The sequence below is a fragment of the Chanos chanos genome, chromosome 10 (genome assembly GCF_902362185.1).
Source record: "Chanos chanos chromosome 10, fChaCha1.1, whole genome shotgun sequence".
In the NCBI taxonomy this organism is placed as follows: domain Eukaryota; kingdom Metazoa; phylum Chordata; class Actinopteri; order Gonorynchiformes; family Chanidae; genus Chanos; species Chanos chanos.
Genome location: NC_044504.1, coordinates 479616 through 507082, shown reverse-complemented (window position 1 = coordinate 507082; position 27467 = coordinate 479616). Strand labels below are relative to the sequence as shown.

Here is a 27467-nt window from a genome sequence, read left to right as displayed (position 1 = left end):
GTTTACTTTGAGTTTTAAATCTATGACAGTTAACTTCTATAAAACAAAACTTCAGATTTAAGCTAACACTCATCCTCTTTTTGCGGCTGTTACGGAGGGTAACTTGAAACGGGCCTGACAACACCCCCAAAAAACTGCACACCTTCTGTGAGCAGCATTGAGCACTAGTACCGTCCATTTCTGGGCTCCATTCTGCCCAGTGTAACAGTTTTAATGGCAGTCTGGTCTACGGAGTGTCTATGTGCATGTGGAGTGCACGCTGGGGTTGGTGAGGCTCCTTGCTCTAACGGCTGTTTACTGTAGTGAAATGAGCAATAGAAGCAGAGGCTGAGTTTGAGAGGACAGACAGGACAGCACTTATCAGCTCTGATTTATCACCAAAGTCTGACGGGATCTCACAAGAACACGCAGTCAACACAGAATGGGCTAGAATGTGACCATGTTACAATGCAACAGCCCATGGCAAATGATCAGATCACACACACACACACACACACGCACGCACACACGCACACGCGCACACACACACACACACACACGCACGCACGCACGCACACACGCACACACGTGCAACCCCACAGCCTCCCAGTGCACCATAAACATCACAGACACAGTCAGATCTTCTGGTGCCAAATCCTACACAAGCTGACAAAACAGAAAAGTTCACACAGCTAAATGCACACATGCAATATGGTTTAAAATAACAACAACTACAAAAAAAAACCCATAGAAGTCTAAAATTACAGCTGAAATGGACAGACACATGGAAAGTGGTTGAAAGAAGTACGGACTGACGTTATATAAGAATGCATCTTTTTCCCCCCTTCATCGCTTTCCTGTCCTGGCCTCACTCTCTCAGAGTGTCTCAGCAGCTCAAAGGAACAGCCCAATTTTCATTTTTTCATTTTCTGACCCGGAGCTCTCAACATGTGGCCAAGATGCCACTGTATAATACTGTGGAATACCTGCACAAATATTCTCCCTCTTTGACCTTTTGCCTTAACTGTAAGACAAGTGTTCCTCATGGAAGAGAAAAAAGGAAGAAAACATGGTCTACGCTTTATGCTGATAAGCCTGGTCGGCTGATCTAATCCATAAAATAAACACAAGTCAATGTTAGCTGGGTCAGCTGAACCAAGGAGGTTAAGACTGTAATAGGTCACACCAAAACCACCTAGAACACGGTCTTCTCCACAGACAAGAAGAATGAGCGTGACCTGTGAGTGTAACCCAGTGACTTTGGTGTTACATGCATGGCCTTCTCTACAACAGATATCAGCTGACAGAAGCGAGGAGACAGTAGCCAGGTAAAGCACTATGTGGGTAAGACAGCAATGAACCAGGACTCGGAGGGTAGAACCTGGCCTCCTCTGACTGAAAATAGCTTGTTAAGAGTGTTGATGTTGGGATTAAGGACAAACTGAAAATGACAGAGAAATGAGGCATATTAACATTTGCTGTGTTAGTGGAGAGTTGATGCAGATTAGGCTTTCTCTCAGATATTTCAGAAGTGATGGAGTTGAGAAGGAAGGCAGAGTTCACCAAATAAATAGGCTAGACACCCAGGACTACTAGATTTCATCCCTAAACAACCAAACACTCTCTAATCCAAACCCTGTGGACAACTAGGAAAAAAATGCTTTGGTTGGCTCACTACGCTATGATGGTCACATCATCAAGTCTGTTTGCAGACGTAGGTTTACTTCTGTGAAATGGAGCTGCATTTGGGTGGACTCACCAACATCCATAGCTGTCTCCATAAAGCTCTTCTGTCTTGATGCAAACTCAGCCAACAGCTTCTGTTGTCTCTCCCTGGCCCTCTGCCGCCTGGAACAACATGCACACACACACGCACGCACACACATGATATTTACCAAAGACAGTACTGATCAACACAGACACCCCATGGAGCTTCAGCCACATACAAAATGTGACTGTTCTGAACTTTACCTTTGGACTGTGGGATATTTCTATAAGATTTGAATGATGATGCGGGATTGGGCAGAGAGGAAGACAGCAGATTGGGGAATGAGGCTCTTCAGTGGTGTAGAGGGACTGCCTGTCACTAACGCCACGCTAACGCAGTGTTTGTGGGAATGGCAGGAGTTCGCAGGCGTATGACCATGAGCTAGCATTACCGCTCTGTGTTGTGTTTCACACTGGACTCGAACCGGCGACCCTCGGGATGGGAGCCAGGCGTGCTAGCAAGGAGGCTAAAACCCATGGGCGCTAGCATCAGTCACTAGTACGCCTCTTAAGGTGTCGGGGGAGTGAGTGCAGCACTCTACTCGTTCGATACCGTTATGCTAGCGTATTCTTGATATTTGGGCTAGCGTACTCTTTATATATGATATGAGCTAGTGTACTCTTTACATATGGGCTAGCGTATTCTTTGTATATGGGCTAGCAGACTCTTTATATATGAGCGAGTGGACTCTTTATATATGAGCTAGCGGACTCTTTATATATGAGCTGGCAAGACATCTTTAAGCCAGTTCTGTGACAGCTGTGTAAACAACACACAAGGGCGCACACTTACTTGCACACATACTTAAATGCGCGTACAGACACACACACACACACACACACACACACACACAGAGTCTCACCTCTCCTCCTTATCCATGGTCTTTTTGTCAGCAGGGCTGTTTTTGCGGGGGGGCACAGGTGGGCATACCCTGCCACAAACCTCTTGGATGCAGCGTCTGCACTGGCGACTGCGCGTGCTGGCCTTGATGAGGATACGTTCGATGGCCGTGATTCCGTCGCCGTGCGCGCGCACGGACATGTCTGGCTCGTCCAGCCAAGCTGCAGAGAGCGAGTTCTGCTTGGCTGAGAGTTTCTGGTGCAGTTTGACCAGCAGGGACAGCATGCTCTCCCTGATCTCCAGGATCTCTGTGACCAGCTGTGGGGGAGAGCCAGGCAGGAGCCAGCGCGTGGAGGAGCTTTTGGGTCGGACTGCCTGGTTGGCTTCATGGGTACTGCGGTTAATAATCTCCTGGAACTTTCTCCGCCGCTCTGCCACCAGACTAAACACCTGGGCCTCCCGCAGATTCTGCCAAGACAGAGAGGAGAGAGAGAGACAGCTGTCAGACAAACACACACAGGTCCCCACTATACCATTCAGTCTCACCTCCTATCAAACTACACAGACATTTGACACCATGTAACAAAGCCCATCCACACCATGCAGTCTCAACTCATACCAAACCACATAGTCATCTGACACTGTGCAATGATGCTGGGAAACATTGCTTTTTTTCTCCAGGTGTGGCAAACAAAACCAGTCTCTAGACTCACACGGGAGAATCTTTCAGCTCATGCTGCACTCTTTAATAAGGCTGACTGTTAATGACAGTGAGTACGCCCTAAATCCACAACAACAGCAGGGGGAAAAAAATCATTGCAAACTTTGAGTTGTTGGTGAGTGTCGGTGAGTGGTGATGAGCGTCAGTGAGTGTTGGTGAGTGTTGAGTAGTGATGAGTGTCAATGAGTGGTGTTGAGTGATGATGAGTGTTGAATGGCGATAAGCGTTGATGATTGGTAATAAAGTATCGGTGAGTGTCAGAGAGTGTTGATGAGTGTCTGTGAGAGCTGGTGAGTGGTGATGAGTGTTAATGTGTGTTGATGAGTGTCAATCAGTGGTGATAAGTGTTAATGAGTGTTGGTGAGTGTCGATGAGTAACTCAGTCCTATAGCTTCTCATAGTCTTCTCAGGAGGATATGAAGCTCCTGGTGCAGTGCTCTTTGACTCAACTATGGCAAAGAATTAAGGGGAAAAGAACTTTTGTTGGACTACCGCCAAACAAGTGCAAAACCTCTGTTCTTTGGGGTACAGCGCCACCACTGGGCTGACTGAGGAAGGTTCCACCACCTGAGAAGTGTGGGTGACACATGATCAAATCTGCACAGCTCTACAGTTTAGTGTTTTAGCAGAAAATGAACAGAGCAAGAAAAAACAAGACAATAATAAAACAGTTCTAACTTCACTGTTTGAAGTCACTGTTGACTATGTCTGAGATTTACGAGTGTTTCCACTCACAGCATGTGAATATGGTGTGAGCTTCTTTCTCTCTCTCTCTCTCTTTCTGTGTGTGTGTGTGTGTATATGTGTGTGTGTGTGTTAGATTCAGACTTATGTATGCTATCATACAAACACACACACTCACAAACACACACACACACACACACCTACATAGCAGGGACCCATGAACATTCCAACACACACACACACGCCCACACACCCACACACACACACCCTGCAGACAGCAACAATCATTCCAACACACACACACACACCCACACACACACACACCCACACTCACCCTGCAGACAGCAACAATCATTCCAACACACACACACGCAGACACACACACACGCAGACACTCTCCTCTACACATATACACATGTCCACAAAACAGTGCGTGCAAACAGGCGTAACTGACACATTCTAAAACCTTAATCACACACAGCTACCTCTCTCCAATTCCCTGTCAGACGTCTTGAGCTCTGCGAAGCAAAAGTGAGGCCAACAAAACAGAAACATTCAAATCATCTCACAGTTGAGATACGTGTCATCAGATGAAATCCAAACTTGGCGACATATCCTGACTGAATGAAGTTGCAGAATTTCAGTTTGATTTCTTTTAATATAAAGAGCATCTAATTGGCCCTCACTGTGTACAGAAACTGTTTTGGAGCTGGATTTAGATGTATTGTTTTTTGAAAGTATGCTGATTAATAGTGTATTTTAAGCTGTGCCTATCCACCACTGTGTTGTAATGCTGTGCTTTGTAAAAGTGTAGTATAGGTGTGACAGTGCAGTATAGGTGTGACAGTGTAGTATAGGTGTGACAGTGTTGTGAAGGTGTGACAGTGTTGTGAAGGTGTGACAGTGTTGTGAAGGTGTGACAGTGTTGTAAGGGTGTGACAGTGTTGTATAGGTGTGACAGGGTTGTATAGGTGTGACAGTGTAGTATAGGCGTGACAGTGTAGTATAGGCGTGACAGTGTAGTATAGGCGTGACAGTGTAGTATAAGTGTGACAGTGTCGTATAGGTGTGACAGTGTCGTATAGGTGTGACAGTGTTGTAAGGGTGTGACAGTGTTGTGAAGGTGTGACAGTGTTGTGAAGGTGTGACAGTGTTGTGAAGGTGTGACAGTGTTGTATAGGTGTGACAGTGTTGTATAGGTGTGACAGTGTTGTATAGGTGTGACAGTGTTGTGAAGGTGTGACAGTGTTGTAAGGGTGTGACAGTGTTGTAAGGGTGTGACAGTGTAGTATAGGTGTGACAGTGTTGTATAGGTGTGACAGTGTTGTGAAGGTGTGACAGTGTTGTAAAGGTGTGACAGTGTAGTATAGGCGTGACAGTGTAGTATAGGTGTGACAGTGTTGTATAGGTGTGACAGTGTTGTAAGGGTGTGACAGTGTTGTAAGGGTGTGACAGTGTTGTATAGGTGTGACAGTGTTGTATAGGTGTGACAGTGTTGTGAAGGTGTGACAGTGTTGTAAGGGTGTGACAGTGTTGTAAGGGTGTGACAGTGTAGTATAGGTGTGACAGTGTTGTAAAGGTGTGACAGTGTTGTGAAGGTGTGACAGTGTTGTAAAGGTGTGACAGTGTTGTATAGGTGTGACAGTGTAGTATAGGTGTGACAGTGTTGTAAGGGTGTGACAGTGTAGTGTAAGTGTGACAGTGTTGTATAGGTGTGACAGTGTAGTATAGGTGTGACAGTGTTGTAAAGGTGTGACAGTGTTGTGAAGGTGTGACAGTGTTGTAAAGGTGTGACAGTGTTGTAAGGGTGTGACAGTGTTGTATAGGTGTGACAGTTTAGTATAGGTGTGACAGTTTAGTATAGGTGTGACAGTGCTGTAAGGGTGTGACAGTGCTGTAAGGGTGTGACAGTGTAGTAAAGGTGTGACAGTGTAGTATAGGTGTGACAGTGTTGTATAGGTGTGACAGTGTTGTAAGGGTGTGACAGTGTTGTAAGGGTGTGACAGTGTTGTAAGGGTGTGGCAGGGTTGTATAGGTGTGACAGTGTTGTATAGGTGTGACAGTGTTGTAAGGGTGTGACAGTGTTGTAAAGGTGTGACAGTGTTGTAAAGGTGTGACAGTGTTGTATAGGTGTGACAGTGTTGTATAGGTGTGACAGTGTTGTAAGGGTGTGACAGTGTTGTATAGGTGTGACAGTGTTGTAAGGGTGTGACAGTGTTGTAAAGGTGTGACAGTGTAGTATAGGTGTGACAGGGTTGTAAGGGTGTGACAGTGTTGTAAGGGTGTGACAGTGTTGTAAGGGTGTGACAGTGTTGTAAAGGTGTGACAGTGTTGTAAAGGTGTGACAGTGTAGTATAGGTGTGACAGTGTAGTATAGGTGTGACAGTGTTGTATAGGTGTGACAGTGTTGTATAGGTGTGACAGGGTTGTATAGGTGTGACAGTGTTGTATAGGTGTGACAGTGTTGTATAGGTGTGACAGTGTAGTATAGGTGTGACAGGGTTGTAAGGGTGTGACAGGGTTGTATAGGTGCGACAGTGTTGTATAGGTGTGACAGTGTTGTATAGGTGTGACAGGGTTGTATAGGTGTGACAGGGTTGTATAGGTGTGACAGTGTAGTATAAGTGTGACAGAATAGTATAGGTGTGACAGTGTAGTATAGGTGTGACAGTGTTGTAAGGGTGTGACAGGGTTGTAAGGGTGTGACAGTGTTGTAAAGGTGTGACAGTGTTGTAAGGGTGTGACAGTGTTGTAAGGGTGTGACAGTGTTGTATAGGTGTGACAGTGTTGTAAGGGTGTGACAGTGTTGTAAGGGTGTGACAGTGTTGTATAGGTGTGACAGTGTTGTATAGGTGTGACAGTGTAGTATAGGTGTGACAGTGTTGTAAGGGTGTGACAGGGTTGTATAGGTGTGACAGTGTTGTATAGGTGTGACAGGGTTGTATAGGTGTGACAGGGTTGTATAGGTGTGACAGTGTAGTATAGGTGTGACAGTGTTGTATAGGTGTGACAGTGTAGTATAGGTGTGACAGTGTTGTATAGGTGTGACAGGGTTGTATAGGTGTGACAGTGTTGTATAGGTGTGACAGGGTTGTATAGGTGTGACAGTGTTGTATAGGTGTGACAGTGTTGTACAGGTGTGACAGTGTTGTATAGGTGTGACAGTGTAGTATAGGTGTGACAGTGTTGTATAGGTGTGACAGGGTTGTATAGGTGTGACAGTGTTGTATAGGTGTGACAGTGTTGTACAGGTGTGACAGTGTTGTACAGGTGTGACAGTGTTGTATAGGTGTGACAGTGTAGTATAGGTGTGACAGTGTTGTATAGGTGTGACAGGGTTGTATAGGTGTGACAGTGTTTTGAAGCCGACCTGGCCATATGACGACGACTCTGCACTAGTGCTGGCCGGAGTTTCTCTGTCCCTCTCCCTTTCCTTCTCTCTCTTCACCTCTGGCGCTGTCTCCGGCACTCGAACCCGCACAAAGTTAATGACATGGTGAAGGTTGGAAACCAGATTAGTTCCAGGAAACCAGCTGTCATGACAGTGCTCCTCAATGCAGGGTTCCTGAAGGGAAACATTGCGTCACAAAAACAGCATTACGCAACTACACTCTGTCACCACCCCCGGAATGTTCTTACCTCATCCTCTTTCTCATCTTGGACCTGGTTGTCCAACCCCAGCTCAATCAGGTAGAGAACCATACACAGGACATGTTCCGACATGTTCTGATGATCCATCCAGATCTAAAAAAATACAAGCAAATAAATAAAGTCACCAACGTGACCACAGTCAGAAGCCAGTAAATGACTTCAAGCAATACGTTTCGCTGAGAATTTGACAGAATGTGACAAGTCCACACACAACTTTATTGAAGCAACCATCTAAACCTTCACTAATACATGGAAACTTACTCATAAAACCCAAAGCACAAAAGGCAAGATTGCTTAATGATGGTAAAGTTCATAGAGCCAGAGCACTGAAGAGGATGATTTGCTTGGACAGATGTACTGATGGGGTCTGGGCCTTACCTTGTACAGCAGGGTGAAGATGACAATGTGCAGGGTTTTGCAGTGGAGCAGTTTGACCAGGCCTTTATAACAGGGATGGAGGGGACTTCTCTCCTTATACGGAGGCCAAGGGTTCCCAGTGTGAATGCCAGACTGTTTCAAACTGAAACATCACCCACACATCACTGAGCTTCACACAGGTCACCAGTAACTGACCACACTTCATCCCTAATACCATCTTACCGTTGAGGAACCTGTTCCAGCCCATTATTGTCCTACTCTTCCACCTTTCCAGTGACAGCTACAGATTATGACTCTGTACATTACACAGACTATTTAAGACCTTCTGTTGCAGAAATACTTCAGTGTAAGAACCAAGCACATCGTAAAACCTGTAGAGAGCTGAGCTCCACAGAACACTAGCACTAATCTGTGATTTAGTCAGAGAAATAGTGGGACATGTCTGTAAATGTCTGTAAGTCAAAACTGAACCCATGTAACCCATGTAGCATGTAAAGCCCTTTGAGACTTAAAGTAGTGATACTGAGCTCGAAATAAAAATGAACTTGAACCTGTAGATAAAGCTCTGTTCAAAATAATCAGATCTGTATATTCAGAGCAGATCTGGTAACTGACTGATTTCAGCTCAGTTCTTCTAAACCAGCAGGTTAATGGGGATTTTTTAAACAGAAAACTCACAAAGCAGCGTATCTGTCCATGGCTGACTGGACATCCCGGCGGTACACTGTCCGCAGGATAACCATGATGGGGTCAAATTCCTTCTCCCAGACGTCCGCTGTAACACACACACACACACACACACACACACACACACTTCAGCTCAGACCATTTCAACACTAGCTTTCCAGACACATAACCATACAGAGTGGCATTAGACTGCCCCCATGTGGACAATGAGTAAACAATGGAAACTGTGACAGGCTATTTAGGGCAAATACTGCAGTGACAGATTGACTCTATGGTCTGTTTGTCTAACAATCTCATATTCCAACGGTTTAAGAAGCTAAACCAGGGGCTCTCTCTCAATGCACACAAACATCACACACCATCTGAAATTAATCAAAGCTTTCAATCCTCTGAAACATTATTTCTGAATATAATATATAATATAATAAACTCTTTAGCTCTTATTCAATGTTAAACACCATTTAGGGCTTTGAGTTCAGGCCTGAACAACTGTGTCACAGGCAGTAAGACATGATCGTGAAGACTGTAAGCAGTGTGAACTTTAGTGACCCTGCTCTCCTGTGCCGATGCCATATTTGGAGACACAGGAGACAAAGAGCCACGCGGCCTGGCTGTAGGCCTGGGAACTGTTAGCTATGACATAACTCGATCTGTGTGTGGCAGATATGTACTGCACTAACACATAAATGGGCAATGGACAGAGGCACTGTCACGTCTCACATTCACCACACACACACACACACAGTCACCTCTAAACCTCACAACACACACACACACAACACACACACACACACACACACACACACACACAGTCACCTCTAAACCTCATAACACACACACACAACACACACACACAGTCACCTCTAAACCTCACAACACACACACACACACACACACACACACACACACACAGTCACCTCTAAACCTCACAACACACACACACAGTTACATCTGAACCTCGGAACACACACACACACACACACAGTCACCTCTAAACCTCACAACACACACACACACACACACACACACACACACACACACACACACACACACAGTCACCTCTAAACCTTACAACACACACACACAGTTACATCTGAACCTCAGAACATACACACACACACACACTTGTACATCTATCTTTGTGAGGACACTCATTGACTTGATGCACTCTCTAGTCCCTTACCTTAACCTCAACCATCGCAACTAAATGCCTAACCCCAACCCTTGCCCTAACCCTAGCCTAAATCTAATTCTAACCTGAACCTTAAAACCAAGTCTTAGCCCTCAAAAAGCCCTTTGATGAAGGGAGGACCAGCCAAAATGTCCTCACTTTCCCGAAATATCCTCACTCCCAAGGTTTAAAACTCAAACTGGTCCCCCCCACAACACACACACACGCTGCTATCTCAAAACCTCACGCACACAGACACAGACGGTCACACACTAGGGGTGGGAATCACAGAGTAACTCACGATACTTTGACAACTGAGATGAAAAAATGCATAAAAAAGCGCACAGAGTCTTAGCTTAATACCTCTTTAACACACACACACACACACTGACTGCAACATGTCCATGTCCAAGTGTGAAAATTGATCAAATAATGGGCTTTTCCTTAATCAGGGGATACGAGGAGACATTTATAAGCAAAATGATTTAATTTATTTGAATACAAAAAGCACACTAGATCTTTAATTATCTTTAATTATTTCTGCTTCAAACTGTATTTATTTAATAATCATGTAGTTATTTATTCTTTAAACTGTACAAACAGGATCAATGGTATCCTCTGTGATAAATTAGTTCTTAGTTCTAAACGCCAAAAAAAAGTCTGCTCAGTCCGTTTAGGCAGAGAGGATATCACTGGTCCAGCAGCTTTTGCCCTTTGTACTGACGAGTGGATTACGTGATTTTTTCTACGACAGCACTGGTTCAGCGCAGTGATCGCGTCATGGTCGTTGTGTAGGGGTGTGCATCTTTTCCTTAAAAAACGATCCGATACGTATCTAGATACATGGGCTACGATATGATTCAGGGACAATACATTTAGTATGGAACGATTCGGTGCGATTCAATGCGATGCGATAAGAACTGTACCAGACTGCATCATAACATTTGTTTAATGTAGACATTCATTGTCCTGTATAAATTAAAATAGGCCAATTCAATACAAGTGGCATCGCTTACCTTTAAATAGATACGTTTCATAAAAGACCAGGGAATACCAAGTATTTCTGTTGCTTTATGGCACAGGAAAAAATGGAAGACAAATAATTTCGGAATAACATGTCATTGTGTTTATTACTTTTCCAACACGCCCAGACAAAAAAGACTTACTGTATGAACAAACATTTTAAGTCGTTGGCAATAACGGGCAACAGATGCCGTGGTTACCTTAGACCTCGCGGAGTTGTGGTTGGAGAAAGTGTTTAATATCCGTGTCTTTGTATTATGTGCCCTTGCAAAGGTTATAATAGTTTTCCATTTTCAAATTAGTTTTTATTTTGATAGTATGCTTGTATTCAATCTGAATTTCCGTTTAGTTTTCGTTAGTTTCACCAATGGTTTCATTAGTTTCAGTTTAGTTTTTATTTCATTGACTCATTTCTATTTCGTTTTAGTTTCAGTTTTAGTTCTAATAATTTTAATTAGGACAAAAATGGTCAAGGATTAGTGCAGCATGAAAAATAATCTGCTTATCATGGGTTTTCAAGGTCAGCTTTACCAGAAAGAACTGACCTTACAAATTGTTAAAAATCTGTTAAATTTGTTAAATTCTAGCCACTCATTAAATTCGTCATTCACGCTCTGTCTTGCTACATCTTTTTGCATGAAAATGTGTATTACCGTCGATAGTAACTCTGGAGGTGAACTTACATTTGTAGGATTTTTCCCTTTGATTTCTACACCACAGATGCTGTTACCTGAATTTACCATGCATCTGCTTGCACCGCTTTCACAATTAATTTCTCTCATAGTCTCATACAGGACTCGCACCTCCCTGACAGATCTAACTTCTTCACTCGATCATGAGGCCTGTAAGTCCACGATCCGTACCCGGAAGCACGATCCGTTCTGCACATGCGCCAAAGTCAGTGCATGCTCAGAATTGAATCTCTTTTACGACACTGCCCCATCTGTTCCACGCATGTGTGATTTTTTATGTCGCTTTAATCATGGGATATGGTGTAGTTAGGTGAACTGTTGTGTGTGTCAATAAATGTATATCATTTAAAGCACTGTTCTGGTGCATGGTCACATTTGTCTTTGATAATGTATGAAGAAAAAAATCTTTAGGTAATCGATGTTTACTTAAGTTAACTGCATGGCTGTTGCAACAACACTTGTGATCCCCAAATGGTAAAGCTAACGTCTAAAGCTAGCAAGGTTAGCTTCTGCTCACCTTGTGAAACTGATGACACATTAGCTAAGTAGTCCTGTTATTTTTCACTGTTAGCAGAGGGGTGATAACAGACATATTTTAGAGGTATAATCTTTACAGAGACCATCTACACATGCATTTTACTGAACAGAATCGAATGCGGGTCAAGCAGTTATTTAACTACCACGGGCGCTATTTTGTCGATTTTCCAAAATCCCCATACTAATAGGTATTTATTTAACAAGACGGAACTTGCAAAAATGATAATCTGAAGCATACAAAATGACGACTGTCACTTACACACTCAATAGCACATAGATATAGAAAATCCCCATACTAACAGGTATTTATTTAACAAGACGGAACTTGCAAAAATGATAATCTGCAGCATACAAAATGACGACTGTCACTTACACACTCAATAACACATAGATATAGAAAAACCCCATACTAATAGGTATTAATGACGACTGTCACTTGCACACTCAATAACACATAGATATAGAAAAACCCCATACTAATAGGTATTAATGACGACTGTCACTTACACACTCAATAACACATAGATATAGAAAAACCCCATACTAATAGGTATTAATGACGACTGTCACTTGCACACTCAATAACACAGAGATGTAGAAACGTTTCCATATCTGTGCAAGCATTAAATATCTTTAAACGGACTCTCGCTGAGAACTGCCAGTTGTTTCCAGTTAAAATATTCACACATGCGCGGTACAAATCGTGCAGGAATAAGTTGTGTTTCTGATTACATCAGTACGCATATGTGCACAACGGATCGTGGACTTACACGGCCTACTTCTATCAGTTAGTTAGAATAAGTTGTGTCTCTGATTACATCAGTACGCATATGTGCAGAACGGGTCGTGGACTTACACGGCCTACTTCTATCAGTTAGTTAGAATAAGTTGTGTCTCTGATTACATCAGTACGCATATGTGCAGAACGGGTCGTGGACTTACACGGCCTACTTCTATCAGTTAGTTAGAATAAGTTGTGTCTCTGATTACATCAGTACGCATATGTGCAGAACGGGTCGTGGACTTACACGGCCTACTTCTATCAGTTAGCGAGTATTGGTCCTGACACGCCATATCGCCATCTTATGGTTGTTGGCTGTAGCTACACGGAATTTGGGATCGTGACAACCCTGGTTCTTGCTTGTGCTAGCTGCTCTAGTGTCTACAGATCCCACATTGCCCGCATAGGTTTCACCATGCCGTCTCACCAGGTCAGTGGTAAACTTTTTCGTGCCACCACTGTACTTAATCGCTGTTCTACAGACCTTACAAAAGGCCAGACTTTTGTCTAAACCGTGTCAGCGCTGTTGAACGTGTTGTTCTTGTTTTTACTTCATTACTCTAGTAAAAGATAAAAGGTCAACGTGAGACGCTGTGCAGATTTATTAGCGAATGAGAGGCGGTCATGAAAGTGACATGACTTGTAACGTTAAACGAGTGAGTCTTGTTGTGTTATCAACCTTTTTGCAGGAAAAAATTGAGGCTGCTTGGGCCGAATTTTGTAATAATTTTTATTCGCACACGTGCTCCTAAATACATTTTACAGTTCGCACACACCTGTTTTAGTCACAAATGCGAGTGAGACGCTCCCACTGTCGAGCCCCGAGTCATAAGGAAAATAACATACGATTCACATCTCACTTGAATCTTCCAATTTAACTCTGTGAACAAAGTTATCTACTGTTTGTAAACTGCATGTTGCATGTCAAGTTCATTATTCGCTCTATTCTGGAAGCCAAAATCGCCACACACGCATGCACATGGCGCATTACGAATAGGAATCTCTGCAGCCATCTTGGCGACTCTAACTTCCTTTTAAATTTCTGCTGTGAGGCAAGAGAAGAACGAGGTCTTGCGCCATCTTTTGGTCTTCAGAAGCAATATTATCAGAGTACACGTTTAAACCAAAATACATATCAAATACATTTTTAAAAAAATTATAAAATAACATTAATTAAATAAATATCGATACTTGGTGCCGTTGTATCGATATTATATTGTGCCAAAAATATCGCGATACTACTCTGTATCGATTTTTTCTCCCATCCCTACAACACACACACACACACACACAGCTACTTCTAAACCTCACGCCTCGCAACACACACACACACGCTGCTACCTCTAAACCTCATTACAAACACACACTGTTACCTCTAAACCTCACAACACACACATACACAAGCACATATACACGCTTGCTGCTACCTGTCAACCTCACAACACACTGTGTGACTGACCTTTGGGTGTGTACATGCCCTGTTGCATCGAGCCTCCAGGTTCAAACACAGGACCTTTAAAATCGGCCACTGTAGAGAGCATCTCCTCAAAACTGCAGCTGCCCGCTACCGCTCCACTCTTCGGGTTGGGATTCTCCGGAATCTGAGCCCTCTGTTAAGGAAAAACACTCAACAGCAAAGCTTCTGCAGGTGTCTTCCTACAGAGATCTACTGAACCAAGCTTTAGATAAATGGCTTTTAGACAATCTGTGATTCGAGTGTCTTTGTGTTCTGTGAAACATGTGGGACATGACAGCTCTGTGTGTGGAGATTATTTTTAACTCAATATTTTGCCTATTTCTGTCCCTGTATTGTTCTTATTCCACAAAGATTGTGTAGTCACATTAGTTCATATTGTTTAGAATCATATGTAGATAACTTAACTTCTTTATTTTGTGTGGAGATGCTTTGACAGACACACTCAGTGTACGTGCTCTGAGATGAGTGGATGTTTTGACTGGATGCCCAGCGTTGAAACGCCAATGCTGACCATGCCTACGAACGCTCCAGGAGATGAACTGTTTTGAGAATGAAGGATACCAGATCCAGCAGAGAGCTGTGTGTGCGGTCATTCATACACAGCTGAGACACCATCTCCGCTCGGAGAATTTCCTCATCAGACATGCCTGTTACAGAAAGACAAAATCACCAGTTCTCACCCAGGATAACACTTCCCACATTATCTCACCACCACTTTCAACTCACAGATGGATGGTCTGAAACCTCACCCAGGTGTATGCGCAGACTGGTGGTATGGAAAGTAATCCGGGCATGTGTGCAGACATATCATATGTGCTGACAGACGTTATGAGAACTAGGTGTATGCGCAGACAGACAGTATATGAACTCACCCAGGTGTATGCGCAGACTGGTTAATATGACCAGGAATGTGAGGGCTCCCTCCAGCATGGGTCTCTCCTGTTCAGAGTCTAATACTGCATTCTGGTGCTGCGATGCCATTGTCAGCAGATCTACGACTTTAAATCTGTGATGGAGAACCATATAAGGACTTCAGTCAGGAAACTGGCCATCAGCCACAAAGCAGTCAGGCCAAACTGATTTAACCCTCTGTGATTAACAGTTCCACTGAAGACCTGGTAACTCCAGGTTCCAGAGGCAGTAAAGTCTCACCTTTCAAACACTGATGAGATGAAGTAATCAGGATCTAATCGAGAGGCACACACCTACAAACAATAACAGGAGAAACATGATCAGTGTGTCTGATGTGATGACTGATATAAAACAATAACAGGAGAAACATGATCAGTGTGTCTGATTTGATGACAGTGATATAACATGCCGGTGAGAGGAGAGAGATGTTTACCTGCAGTAAGTAGATGTCTGGGTCAATCATGGAATTACAAAAGTGAGACTGCACATAGGTCATGGCCTGACCTTTGATCTGAAGGCCGTTTCTGACCCACATATTACTGTGAATCTCTGACAAGCTGGCCTACACAGATACACACACACACAGAGTCAATCTCAACTCAGACACAGACAGCAGTCATAAAACTCCATTTGTAATGACAGCAAGGCAGGACGTGGTACCTGTATTTGAAGAGGATGAACCATAATCTTCATCAGCATCTCCTGATCAGGGAGGAGACTGTCCAGGTCCAGCCCCTGACATTTCACAGCCTGAACACACCAACACAGTCCAGTAAACAACAGCAAGTCTAATCACCTCACACCAAAGTCCTACTGCTTTGACCGCGTTCTTCCACTCTTCATTTAGAGCGTGAGAGTTACGTTTCATGCATTTCACTTAGTGAATGTAGTGAATTTGGTGGGTGTGTAAATCCAGGTGGCGGGCCAGGTGTTACATACCTTGCTGAGAAACATGGCATAGTAGCGATGCAGAGGGAGGTGAAATGTAACCTGATTGGGAGCCGGCTGTACAACACAGGAGAGACATGGGGTTACAGCTGCTCCCGCACTGCACAGCATGATTCATATCATTAAAAAGATGCAAATACAGTACCTCGTCCACAAACCCGATGGAATCAAACCAAATCTGCAGTGTCTCCAGGCAATAGCGCACCACAGTCTTAGTGTACTCCTGGGTTTCCTGTCAAATACATTCTGTGTTAGTGTACTCCTGGGTTTCCTGTCAAAAAAACTAACTTTTACATACCCCATTACTTAATTCATTTTTTAACTGAGTGAATATATGTAGGTGAATGTTAGAGCCTTTGGCCTCGGCAGTATTTTGGCAGAGTGCTAGTGCTGAAGTGGAGGCAGTATTTGTGTTGAAGAGGGGGCAGTGTTGGTGTTGGTGTAGTGTTGAAGAGGGGGCAGTGTTGGTGTTGGTGTAGAGTGTTGAAGAGGGGGCAGTGTTGGTGTAGAGTGTTGAAGAGGGGGCGGTGTTGGTGTTAGTGTAGAGTGTTGAAGAGGGGGCGGTGTTGGTGTAGAGTGTTGAAGAGGGGGCAGTGTTGGTGTAGAGTGTTGAAGAGGGGGCGGTGTTGGTGTTAGTGTAGAGTGCTGAAGAGGGGGCAGTGTTGGTGTAGAGTGTTGAGGAGGGGGCAGTGTTGGTGTTGGTGTAGAGTGTTGAAGAGGGGGCGGTGTTGGTGTAGAGTGTTGAGGAGGGGGCAGTGTTGGTGTTGGTGTAGAGTGTTGAAGAGGGGGCAGTGTTGGTGTTGGTGTAGAGTGTTGAAGAGGGGGCGGTGTTGGTGTAGAGTGTTGAAGAGGGGGCAGTGTTGGTGTTGGTGTAGAGTGTTGAAGAGGGGGCGGTGTTGGTGTTGGTGTAGAGTGTTGAAGAGGGGGCAGTGTTGGTGTAGAGTGTTGAAGAGGGGGCAGTGTTGATGTTGGTGTTGAGTGTTGAAGAGGGGGCAGTGTTGGTGTTGGTGTAGAGTGTTGAAGAGGGGGCGGTGTTGGTGTAGAGTGTTGAAGAGGGGGCGGTGTTGGTGTTAGTGTAGAGTGTTGAAGAGGGGGCGGTGTTGGTGTTGGTGTAGTGTTGAAGAGGGGGCGGTGTTGGTGTTAGTGTAGAGTGTTGAAGAGGGGGCAGTGTTGGTGTAGAGTGTTGAAGAGGGGGCAGTGTTGGTGTTGAGTGTTGAAGAGGGGGCGGTGTTGATGTTGGTGTTGAGTGTTGAAGAGGGGGCGGTGTTGGTGTTGGTGTAGAGTGTTGAAGAGGGGGCGGTGTTGGTGTTGGTGTAGTGTTGAAGAGGGGGCGGTGTTGGTGTTGGTGTAGTGTTGAAGAGGGGGCAGTGTTGGTGTTGGTGTAGAGTGTTGAAGAGGGGGCAGTGTTGGTGTTGGTGTAGAGTGTTGAAGAGGGGGCAGTGTTGGTGTAGAGTGTTGAAGAGGGGGCAGTGTTGATGTTGGTGTTGAGTGTTGAAGAGGGGGCAGTGTTGGTGTTGGTGTAGAGTGTTGAAGAGGGGGCGGTGTTGGTGTAGAGTGTTGAAGAGGGGGCGGTGTTGGTGTTGGTGTAGAGTGTTGAAGAGGGGGCGGTGTTGGTGTTGGTGTAGAGTGTTGAAGAGGGGGCAGTGTTGGTGTAGAGTGTTGAAGAGGGGGCAGTGTTGGTGTAGAGTGTTGAAGAGGGGGCGGTGTTGGTGTTGGTGTAGTGTTGAAGAGGGTGCGGTGTTGGTGTTGGTGTAGTGTTGAAGAGGGGGCGGTGTTGGTGTAGAGTGTTGAAGAGGGGGCAGTGTTGGTTTAGAGTGTTGAAGAGGGTGCGGTGTTCGTGTAGAGTGTTGAAGAGGGGGCAGTGTTGGTGTTGGTGTAGAGTGTTGAAGAGGGGGCGGTGTTGGTGTTGGTGTAGAGTGTTGAAGAGGGGGCAGTGTTGGTGTAGAGTGTTGAAGAGGGGGCGGTGTTGGTGTTGGTGTAGAGTGTTGAAGAGGGGGCAGTGTTGGTGTAGAGTGTTGAAGAGGGGGCGGTGTTGGTGTTGGTGTAGAGTGTTGAAGAGGGGGCAGTGTTGGTGTAGAGTGTTGAAGAGGGGGCAGTGTTGGTGTTGGTGTAGAGTGTTGAAGAGGGGGCGGTGTTGGTGTTGGTGTAGAGTGTTGAAGAGGGGGCGGTGTTGGTGTTGGTGTAGAGTGTTGAAGAGGGGGCGGTGTTGGTGTAGAGTGTTGAAGAGGGGGCAGTGTTGGTGTTGGTGTAGTGTTGAAGAGGGGGCGGTGTTGGTGTAGAGTGTTGAAGAGGGGGCAGTGTTGGTGTTGGTGTAGTGTTGAAGAGGGGGCGGTGTTGGTGTTGGTGTAGAGTGTTGAAGAGGGGGCGGTGTTGGTGTTAGTGTAGAGTGTTGAAGAGGGGGCGGTGTTGGTGTTGGTGTAGTGTTGAAGAGGGGGCAGTGTTGGTGTAGGTGTAGAGTGTTGAAGAGGGGGCAGTGTTGGTGTTGGTGTAGAGTGTTGAAGAGGGGGCGGTGTTGGTGTTGGTGTAGTGTTGAAGAGGGGGCAGTGTTGGTGTTGGTGTAGAGTGTTGAAGAGGGGGCAGTGTTGGTGTTGGTGTAGAGTGTTGAAGAGGGGGCGGTGTTGGTGTAGAGTGTTGAAGAGGGGGCGGTGTTGGTGTTAGTGTAGAGTGTTGAAGAGGGGGCGGTGTTGGTGTTGGTGTAGTGTTGAAGAGGGGGCGGTGTTGGTGTTAGTGTAGAGTGTTGATGAGGGGGCGGTGTTGGTGTAGAGTGTTGAAGAGGGGGCGGTGTTGGTGTTGGTGTAGAGTGTTGAAGAGGGGGCGGTGTTGGTGTAGAGTGTTGAAGAGGGGGCGGTGTTGGTGTTGGTGTAGAGTGTTGAAGAGGGGGCGGTGTTGGTGTAGAGTGTTGAAGAGGGGGCGGTGTTGGTGTTGGTGTAGAGTGTTGAAGAGGGGGCGGTGTTGGTGTTGGTGTAGAGTGTTGAAGAGGGGGCGGTGTTGGTGTTGGTGTAGAGTGTTGAAGAGGGGGCAGTGTTGGTGTTGGTGTAGAGTGTTGAAGAGGGGGCAGTGTTGGTGTAGAGTGTTGAAGAGGGGGCAGTGTTGGTGTTGAGTGTTGAAGAGGGGGCAGTGTTGGTGTTGGTGTAGAGTGTTGAAGAGGGGGCGGTGTTGATGTTGGTGTTGAGTGTTGAAGAGGGGGCAGTGTTGGTGTTGGTGTAGAGTGTTGAAGAGGGGGCAGTGTTGGTGTTGGTGTAGAGTGTTGAAGAGGGGGCGGTGTTGATGTTGGTGTTGAGTGTTGAAGAGGGGGCAGTGTTGGTGTTGGTGTAGAGTGTTGAAGAGGGGGCAGTGTTGGTGTTGGTGTAGAGTGTTGAAGAGGGGGCGGTGTTGGTGTTGGTGTAGAGTGTTGAAGAGGGGGCGGTGTTGGTGTAGAGTGTTGAAGAGGGGGCAGTGTTGGTGTTGGTGTAGTGTTGAAGAGGGGGCGGTGTTGGTGTAGAGTGTTGAAGAGGGGGCAGTGTTGGTGTGGAGTTGTGGTGTTGAAGTGGCAATATTTGAACTGAAGAGGGAGGTCATACCTTGACTTTGCAGTGAGTCAGAAGCCCCCACATAGGCTGGGCACAGGCCTCCAGCTCAGCCGCAAATGCTGCATAGTACGTCTGGGACTCAAACTCCACATGCTCATTCAACTCCCGCTTATTAAGGTTCATACCTGAAACACACACAGACCAGCTTTATCGTTATCATCAATACAACAAAAACCTGACTCACAGCAGAACCTGGCCCAAACATCTTCACTGAACACACACACTGTAATCAGAGCAGGGCTTTTAAAACACCTTAACTGAAGCTGTCCAAATACAGAGCAAACATCTCACGACATATATCTCACTTCTCTTCAGATTATTCACTGCTGTTTGGTTAATGTCTCTAACTTCACAGCGGTCAGGAGAATGAAAGGTTCAGAGCGCTTTGAAAACAGGGGCTTCCCCAGCACACACAAGCAACCATGCACACTGTGCATATTTTTAGGGCTATGGGAAACACACACACCACAAACACACAAAAACACCCACAAACACACGGCAGAAGCAATACATAAATGAATCCCAAACTATTCTGAATGCTCAGCAGTGCACATGTGCACTGTGTGTGTGTGTGTGTGTGTAAAGCCTATTCAAGTACTCAGAGTGTGTGAGAAGCCCACTGCGGTACTAAGCAGTGCTTGTGTGTGTGTGTATGTATGTGTGCGTATGTTTGTGTGTGTGTGCGCATATGTGTATGTGGGTATATATATGTGTGTATGCGTGTGTATATTCGTGCACATGTGTGTGTGCATGCGTGCGCTTGCATGTGTGTGTGTGCATGTGTATGTACACAGTAACTTACCTTGGAAGAAGGAGACAAAGCTCATCCACAGCATGAGTAGGGAGTGGTCTTCCAGAAACCTCTTGGCTACACTTTGGTGTGAGAGAATATTGATAAAGTCACTAACTAAAGGCCAGTATGTGTTGTTCTTTAAAAGAGCCTCCCCACAGTTTACCACCACGTGTCGATTATTCTCCTCATCTGAAAAATGATCAAAACAAATAAATAAATAACCACAACAACAACAACAACATTACATCTCACGTCTACATAGCCTCTGGTCTGTCTATTTGTGTTTGTGTGATGTTGTTCTTTGACATATTACATCTGTTTGTTTGTATCATAATGGACAGGTCATTTGTATCATAATAGAGAGTCATTATCATTTGTGAACATCTTAAAATTCCATAAGCAAACAGCTGGCAGAGCAGAGCTGACCTTTCAATAACACCCTGACTCTCCCACTAACACTGCAGTCCTGATTGTACACACACACGCACACACACACACACGCACACGCGTGTGCACACACAGAGCCAGTGCTGCCTACATAACAGGCAAGAGAAAACCAGATGAGAGGAGCGCATCCACAGAAACAGGCACAGACTGGCATCTTATTCCAAATTAATGCCCAGAGTAGAAAGCATATAAGACACATGTTTCACCAGCAGAACTTGGCTCCTAAAGATTTTAAGGTAAAAAAGCGAACATTTAAAAACAAAAAAGCCCAAACTTCAACGTGGTGCCATTCATGTGAATCCATCATTCAAAATGCACACATACTGGTCCTTTCTGTTCCCTACACTCTGTTTCCGCTTTTTGACCAACAGGGAACTGGTTCTTGAACCGGTTCCATTCAGGATTCTTTGAACCTTGGTGCTATCTATCAAACCAGGCCACATTTCCACTTTTTTTTAGCAGAACCAACGTAATGGAGGATGCGTCATCAACGGAGGGCCTTGCACAGTGCACAACAGAGGTAAAGAATGGCTCACACTGGAAAAACCAGCTATCTTTTGGTTCCAGCCAGGAACCAACTTTTCAGGTTCCACACCAATTTATTTTTGGTCGAAATGCTCTGAACGGTTCAAAATTTGGTGTGTGAACCAGAACAGAACCCGTTCCCTGTTGGTGGTATGTGTGTGTGTGATGTGTTCCAGACCAGTGTCTGTGAGCTGTGACGTGTTGGACCGGTCCTTACCCTGGAGTTCACTCTTGATAAGGCAGCTCTCCATCATATAGAGCAGAACTGTGACCATAATGTCCAATAACTGACACTCCTCGGTCATGTGACGCGCCAGCTCCTCGTTACTGAACAGCTGAACGCTGATATGGACAATACGGTTGGACATGGTGTCTGACTCATGGCTTTTCATCAGCGTCTTCATGATGAACGCATAGTGCTGAACAAACGTCTTGGTGAAGGTGATCTGAGAATGCAGAAACACAAAAAAAACCCCCACAATTCATCTACAGTAAAAAAAACCCAAAACAACATTGTGAACATCAAACATATTAAATAAAAATGTACACACACTAGCAAACTAATACATTCCCAATAAGAAGAGGACAAAGAAAAAGAAAAATACTGATAAATATTTACATACACACATAGAAGCAGTGATTCTGGGGGCCAAGCACTAATTGGCTACAATGTGGCACGTGAGAGACGCACATGCTACTTTGTAACATTCGAGATTTTGATGATTTCATCATACCACAGACAATAAATATTTGAGATGGTATCAAAAATGAAACTAATCTTTTTCAGCTCAAGGCAAATAATGATGTAAATGTCATCAGGCTAAACTGTCTGTTTAGTTACAGTCCTGAGGTTTGTGGGAACACATGCAGCGGAGCTGTCATCTGTTTCTGAGTTTACTTCAAAAACCCAGTGCCCTCCTGTCTCTGTAGGACCCATTCTGTTACAGGTACACAGCTCAGAGCAGACTCGCACATTCTACCACAGAAAAACCAGCCCACATATTTAATCTACATACTGCCATGCAGTTCTGCCTGGCTCTTCACTAAACCAGAGATGCCCTTCACATGACTGAAAAGAGAAATATAAAAGGAAACAGTCAAACTATACCTTATAGTCTTGATCCGGTAACATGTTCAATAAGAACGTGACCATCTTCTGTGGGAACTCATACTTTATTGTCCAAAACAGCAACTCTTCTAAAAAACATTTATGTTTCAGTGTGTCCATGATAGATGGATCTACCGGGAGAAAGGATGTGAATCTGATTAGAGTTGGGACCAAGTTCTGTGTGTGTGTGAGAGCATGTGTGTGTGTGTGTGTGTGTGTGTGTAACAGAGAGAGAACATTACCTTTGGTACTGCTACTCAGCTTAACCCGTTTCCTCTGTCCCACACCCTGGCTTCCATCCTGATCCTCCTGCTCACACAAAGACCATAAAAATACTCACTCACATTTACACAAACACCATAAAAACACTCACTCACATTTACACAAACACCCTCACTCACATTTACACACTCACTGCAGTACAACTGAATCACACAAAGACCATAAAAATACTCACTCACATTTACACAAACACCATAAAAACACTCACTCACATTTACACACTCACTGCTTCACTGCAATACAACAATCACACAAACACCATAAAAACACTCACTCACATTCACACAAACACCCTCACTCACATTTACACACTCACTGCTTCACTGCAGTACAACTGAATCACACAAACACCATAAAAACACTCACTCACATTTACACACTCACTGCTTCACTGCAGTACAATAACCACACAAACACCATAAAACACTCACTCACATTTACACATTCACTGCTTTACTGCAGTACAATAATCATACAAACACCATAAAAATACTCACTCACAATCACACAAACACCATAAAAACACTGACTCACATTTACACACTCACTGCTTTACTGCAGTACAAATGAATTACACAAACACTGTAAAAACACTCACTGATGTTTGCACACACAAACACGCACACTGCTTTACCACAGTACACCTGAATCATAATGCATGTCAGCATATACAGTGATTTCCACTGGAAACTGAAGCTTAACTTTTGGTCAAACACTCTGCGTGATAAACAGGCATAACCTCACTTCATCCTGCTAATGTCCAAAACATTTTTTCCAGCTTGTAGCTACACTGTGTTCACAACATCCAGCATTGGTTACATTATAACTTGTGGAACTACTTGTTTGATTTAACATGACTACTCATTCACTGTTAGAGGTAAAAAACTGTTCAGTGCTTTAGTGGATAACTTCACCTCTTTCGTGGATTCCTCTGGACTAGCTGCCGCAGTGGCTCCTATGGAAACAAAAGTGAAAGATTAGCAAAGGGTGAGCAGAAGGCCTATACACAGATTTCCTATAGTATCAGACGAGACTCAACAGCAGAAAAAACAGAGAAGAATTTTCTTGTTTTCCTTCTGGAAGAAATACAGATTATTGTCACATTGCTCTTCTCTGTAAAAGCGCTGGCTGGCTGTCCTGCTTTTAGAAATCTGCGTCTGGAAGCACAGACTAAAACGAATCTATCCAGGTCTTCCATGATCTGTCTGTGGTCTCAGAGCAGGGAAAGTGAGCAGTTCTCTTACCCAGTAGACCCAAGGCCCCTGCCCCTGCCCCTGCACTCGCCCCTGTCGGGTTATCAGGCACCCCTGCACCCGCTGTCACTTTGTCCTCCAGAGACACCAGACCAGAACTCTTCAGGGCACACAGGTACTTCTCATAGTTCTTCTTCGCATACAAATTCTCCTCTTGGCCTATGGTTGCCCAGGAAACAGTTTAATTTTACAATCAGTTTCTGGAAAGTGTTCAGTACAAGTATTTCATATTCAAACGGGGCTATGGACTGATAGATGTTAAAGAATGACTCATCTCTTCTTAAGTATTAACAGTTTGTCTGACAAACAGAAAACAGAATGTGACAGGTAGGTAAACTGTTTGACATGAAAAGAATGCAATCAGATCACTTTGGCAACTCAACCTCAGAGGAGAGAACATGGAACGAGAGTTTGAATAATGTGATGAAAAGGTAAGACTCACTCAAACCCTGACTAAACACAGCCAGGGTGAAATGAAGGCCAGAACTACACTGCAGCTCTCCTCACAGTCCAACAGCACCAAGACACACCATGTTTTCTACACGTCCTACTTCTTACTAGTGATGGCACTAATGGCACAGACCATTTGTGTTTTTGTTTTTGTTTAAATTCTGATGCACTTACCCATGCTCAGTTCTTTGAAAGTTTGCTGATTGGTTAAGATCTTTGTGAGGACAGTGCGCATTGCCCCACCCATCTTCGTCAGATCTTCCAAGAATGAGATATGGGGTTCCAGCTGCTGCAGAACCTTCTGGAGATCTCTGTCTGTCGACGTCTCTGTGAGGCCAGATAAGAAATTGTGTTACCAAACAAGGGGCCATAATCTGAGCTTACACAACACCATGTGGTCTAAATCGACACCAACTTCAGAAAAAAAAAATCACCTCAATAATAATTGGGCAATATGTGAAGGCTATGCTCCTCTTATTCCTCACCTGGATCTGTGTATCCGTCTCTTAAGTACTGGATAATGCAAATGATGAGACGAGGAAGGACCATCTCTGACATGAGCAAGAGGTCTCGGGGTACAGACGGCACGTGCTCCCCAGTTTTCAATCTATGCCGGCAGCAAAACCTGCCAGACAAAATACACAGCATTTCCCCATGTCTAAGTGTGTGAGATTTAGGGAAACACAAACACACACACACACACACACTTAATGAACTGAAATGAGTGGGAAAAACAAATGGAAGTGAGCATGGTAAAACTAAACTCTGGGTGAACCAATGCTAAAGAGTGTTATCAACCCTCTATGGAACAGACCAAAACTAATGATGACTGTTGCCCACAGTCACAATAAGTCATCACAAAGTCGTTTGTGTACATAGTATGTACAAATGCTGCCCTAATCTGTCTCAGAAGATAAGGATTGGCTACAACTGCCTCTGGAACACTGCTTCTCATGAAACTTAAACGACACCCTGAATCTGTCTTACTACATTAATAATACGTTTGACAACACATGGACAGTGTCTGGCTTGTCGAGCTTCATCTCTCTGCCGTAAAAGAGAGCTGTACGTCAAAAGTAGCTCAGGACTGTACAGAGCGACTTATATTTCATATAGAAACACGGAGCAAAATTTTCTGATTGAGTTGGCGATTTAAGCTGTGCGCGGACAGCCGATAAAGAACGTGTGTCATTCGTTCACAGAGTCCGAGTTCAACTGATGTTTCCTGTGTACTGTATTTCTTTGACAGTCTCACTAAATTCTGACTGCAGCATCAGGCAGACTCACAGCTGGTGACCAGAGCACATTCTGGCATCCATCTAAGAATCCACAATAACGCACACTAATAAAGTCATGACAGAAAAGGAAGACACCTTTCTTCGAAGTCAATATGTCATGGTGTACTTGATGTCAGGGTGTGCATCGATACACAAAAACAGCTAAACGGTTAGCTATAATATATCCACATCAGAGAGGAAGCCCGAAGAGGAACATCTAATTTAAGAACGCATTATTTATTATTTCTTTACAATATTTTGTCCGATGTCCGGAAATGTTAAGACCTGTCAAACTGTACTGCAGTTAACGTGGGTTAAAAATAAACCACACTTGAACGCTCAGTAAGGCAATCTACACCCAACTAGCTGCTATTTACTGAACCGGGTAGCTAGCGACATTGACTCAGCTTGCTAACTTCTCAATAGAAAATGAATGTCATGAGAATAACGATACATCTCTGTTATTCAGACGATCTGTACATATACTGACAATTTTAACGAAGAGTAAATCCAACAAATCGGACGTGTAATTAATCGTGCTACAGCCAGCCTAGATAGCAAAGTGGCTAACTAGCTTACTAGCAAGCCAGCAACTTACCCACTTTCTCGCATGACATTACTGTCTCCACAGTCGCAGGCCCCGCCAGCCTGGCTCCTGAACATATTAAAGTCATGGCCTGTGTGATCGCCGTTGTTGAAACACTCTGCACAAAGTGACATGCATGGGGAAATGCCACAGGTCCGACATCGATAGGCTACAAAATTAGCTGTCCAGACTAATCCACACAGGGTAGCGTTGTCATAGGACCTGACGGTCTTGCAGAACTCCTCGAACCCTTCACCTCCTGCCAGAAGATATTTACACCAGTCCAGGGCCTCAGTGTCTGCAGCTGGTTTTTCTGGATTAAGAACACTGTCCAGTAGCTCTTGGAGCTGACGGACCCCAGAACTGTTGTCAGTCCGATTTATGTCTGCCTTTAAATGAGCAGCTGTAGATTTCTTATCCCGGCGTAGCAGCGACGCCGCCATCATGTACTCCGACTTGTTGTCCACAATTTATTTTTGTTGTCTTGTTGCTATGTTCTCGGCTTTTCTCGCGACACTGTGCGCTCACTAGTCAAAGTGCGTAACTCTTTACGAACTCGAGTGCTGTGATAAAAAGATTCGCTGGTTTGTTCACGTTGCTTATCTATCGTGACTATGCATCTTGAAGAAGATGCTTAAGTTGCTAGTATAGGGTCATTTTGTAACGAGCATCAACAAGGAGACTCGTCGCGAGTTCATCTCGCGCTAGTGTTTGTTTAGCTACTTGAGCTGGAAATGAAGAACATCTCCAATTGCAATAGACATTTAAGAAATGCAGGGTCTCGTGCTGCAGGCTCAAATTAAAGGGAAAGCTCACCCTTACTAAGAGTTTATTATATGGGTGATTATTCAACCATGGTAATTTTTGCGTCCCTGGAAGAAATAATAAAAACAAAACAACTTACATCCCACTTACTTCACACCAGTTG

At 44.5% G+C, this 27467-nt stretch overlaps 1 protein-coding gene across 1 annotated transcript in view; it reads right to left on the bottom strand.

The window, feature by feature from the left end:
- The window catches only part of ubr3 (ubiquitin protein ligase E3 component n-recognin 3), a 57234-nt gene extending 30252 nt beyond the window's left edge, over nucleotides 1–26982 (bottom strand). Inside the window, exons 1-24 of the mRNA XM_030786399.1 lie at nucleotides 26552–26982; nucleotides 25162–25301; nucleotides 24851–25003; nucleotides 24218–24385; nucleotides 23888–23928; nucleotides 22934–23000; nucleotides 22692–22822; nucleotides 21801–22029; nucleotides 20621–20800; nucleotides 19810–19943; nucleotides 16395–16481; nucleotides 16241–16306; nucleotides 15962–16051; nucleotides 15735–15863; nucleotides 15542–15594; nucleotides 15262–15395; nucleotides 14951–15036; nucleotides 14372–14513; nucleotides 8700–8796; nucleotides 8022–8163; nucleotides 7632–7736; nucleotides 7363–7557; nucleotides 2610–3055; nucleotides 1739–1827 (exon numbers count right to left, since the gene is read on the bottom strand). Of these exons, the coding sequence (XP_030642259.1) occupies nucleotides 1739–1827; nucleotides 2610–3055; nucleotides 7363–7557; nucleotides 7632–7736; nucleotides 8022–8163; nucleotides 8700–8796; nucleotides 14372–14513; nucleotides 14951–15036; nucleotides 15262–15395; nucleotides 15542–15594; nucleotides 15735–15863; nucleotides 15962–16051; nucleotides 16241–16306; nucleotides 16395–16481; nucleotides 19810–19943; nucleotides 20621–20800; nucleotides 21801–22029; nucleotides 22692–22822; nucleotides 22934–23000; nucleotides 23888–23928; nucleotides 24218–24385; nucleotides 24851–25003; nucleotides 25162–25301; nucleotides 26552–26982 (3535 nt within the window). The remainder of the gene's footprint in view (nucleotides 1–1738; nucleotides 1828–2609; nucleotides 3056–7362; nucleotides 7558–7631; nucleotides 7737–8021; nucleotides 8164–8699; nucleotides 8797–14371; nucleotides 14514–14950; nucleotides 15037–15261; nucleotides 15396–15541; nucleotides 15595–15734; nucleotides 15864–15961; nucleotides 16052–16240; nucleotides 16307–16394; nucleotides 16482–19809; nucleotides 19944–20620; nucleotides 20801–21800; nucleotides 22030–22691; nucleotides 22823–22933; nucleotides 23001–23887; nucleotides 23929–24217; nucleotides 24386–24850; nucleotides 25004–25161; nucleotides 25302–26551) is intronic.
- Nucleotides 26983–27467: the final 485 nt, after the last annotated feature.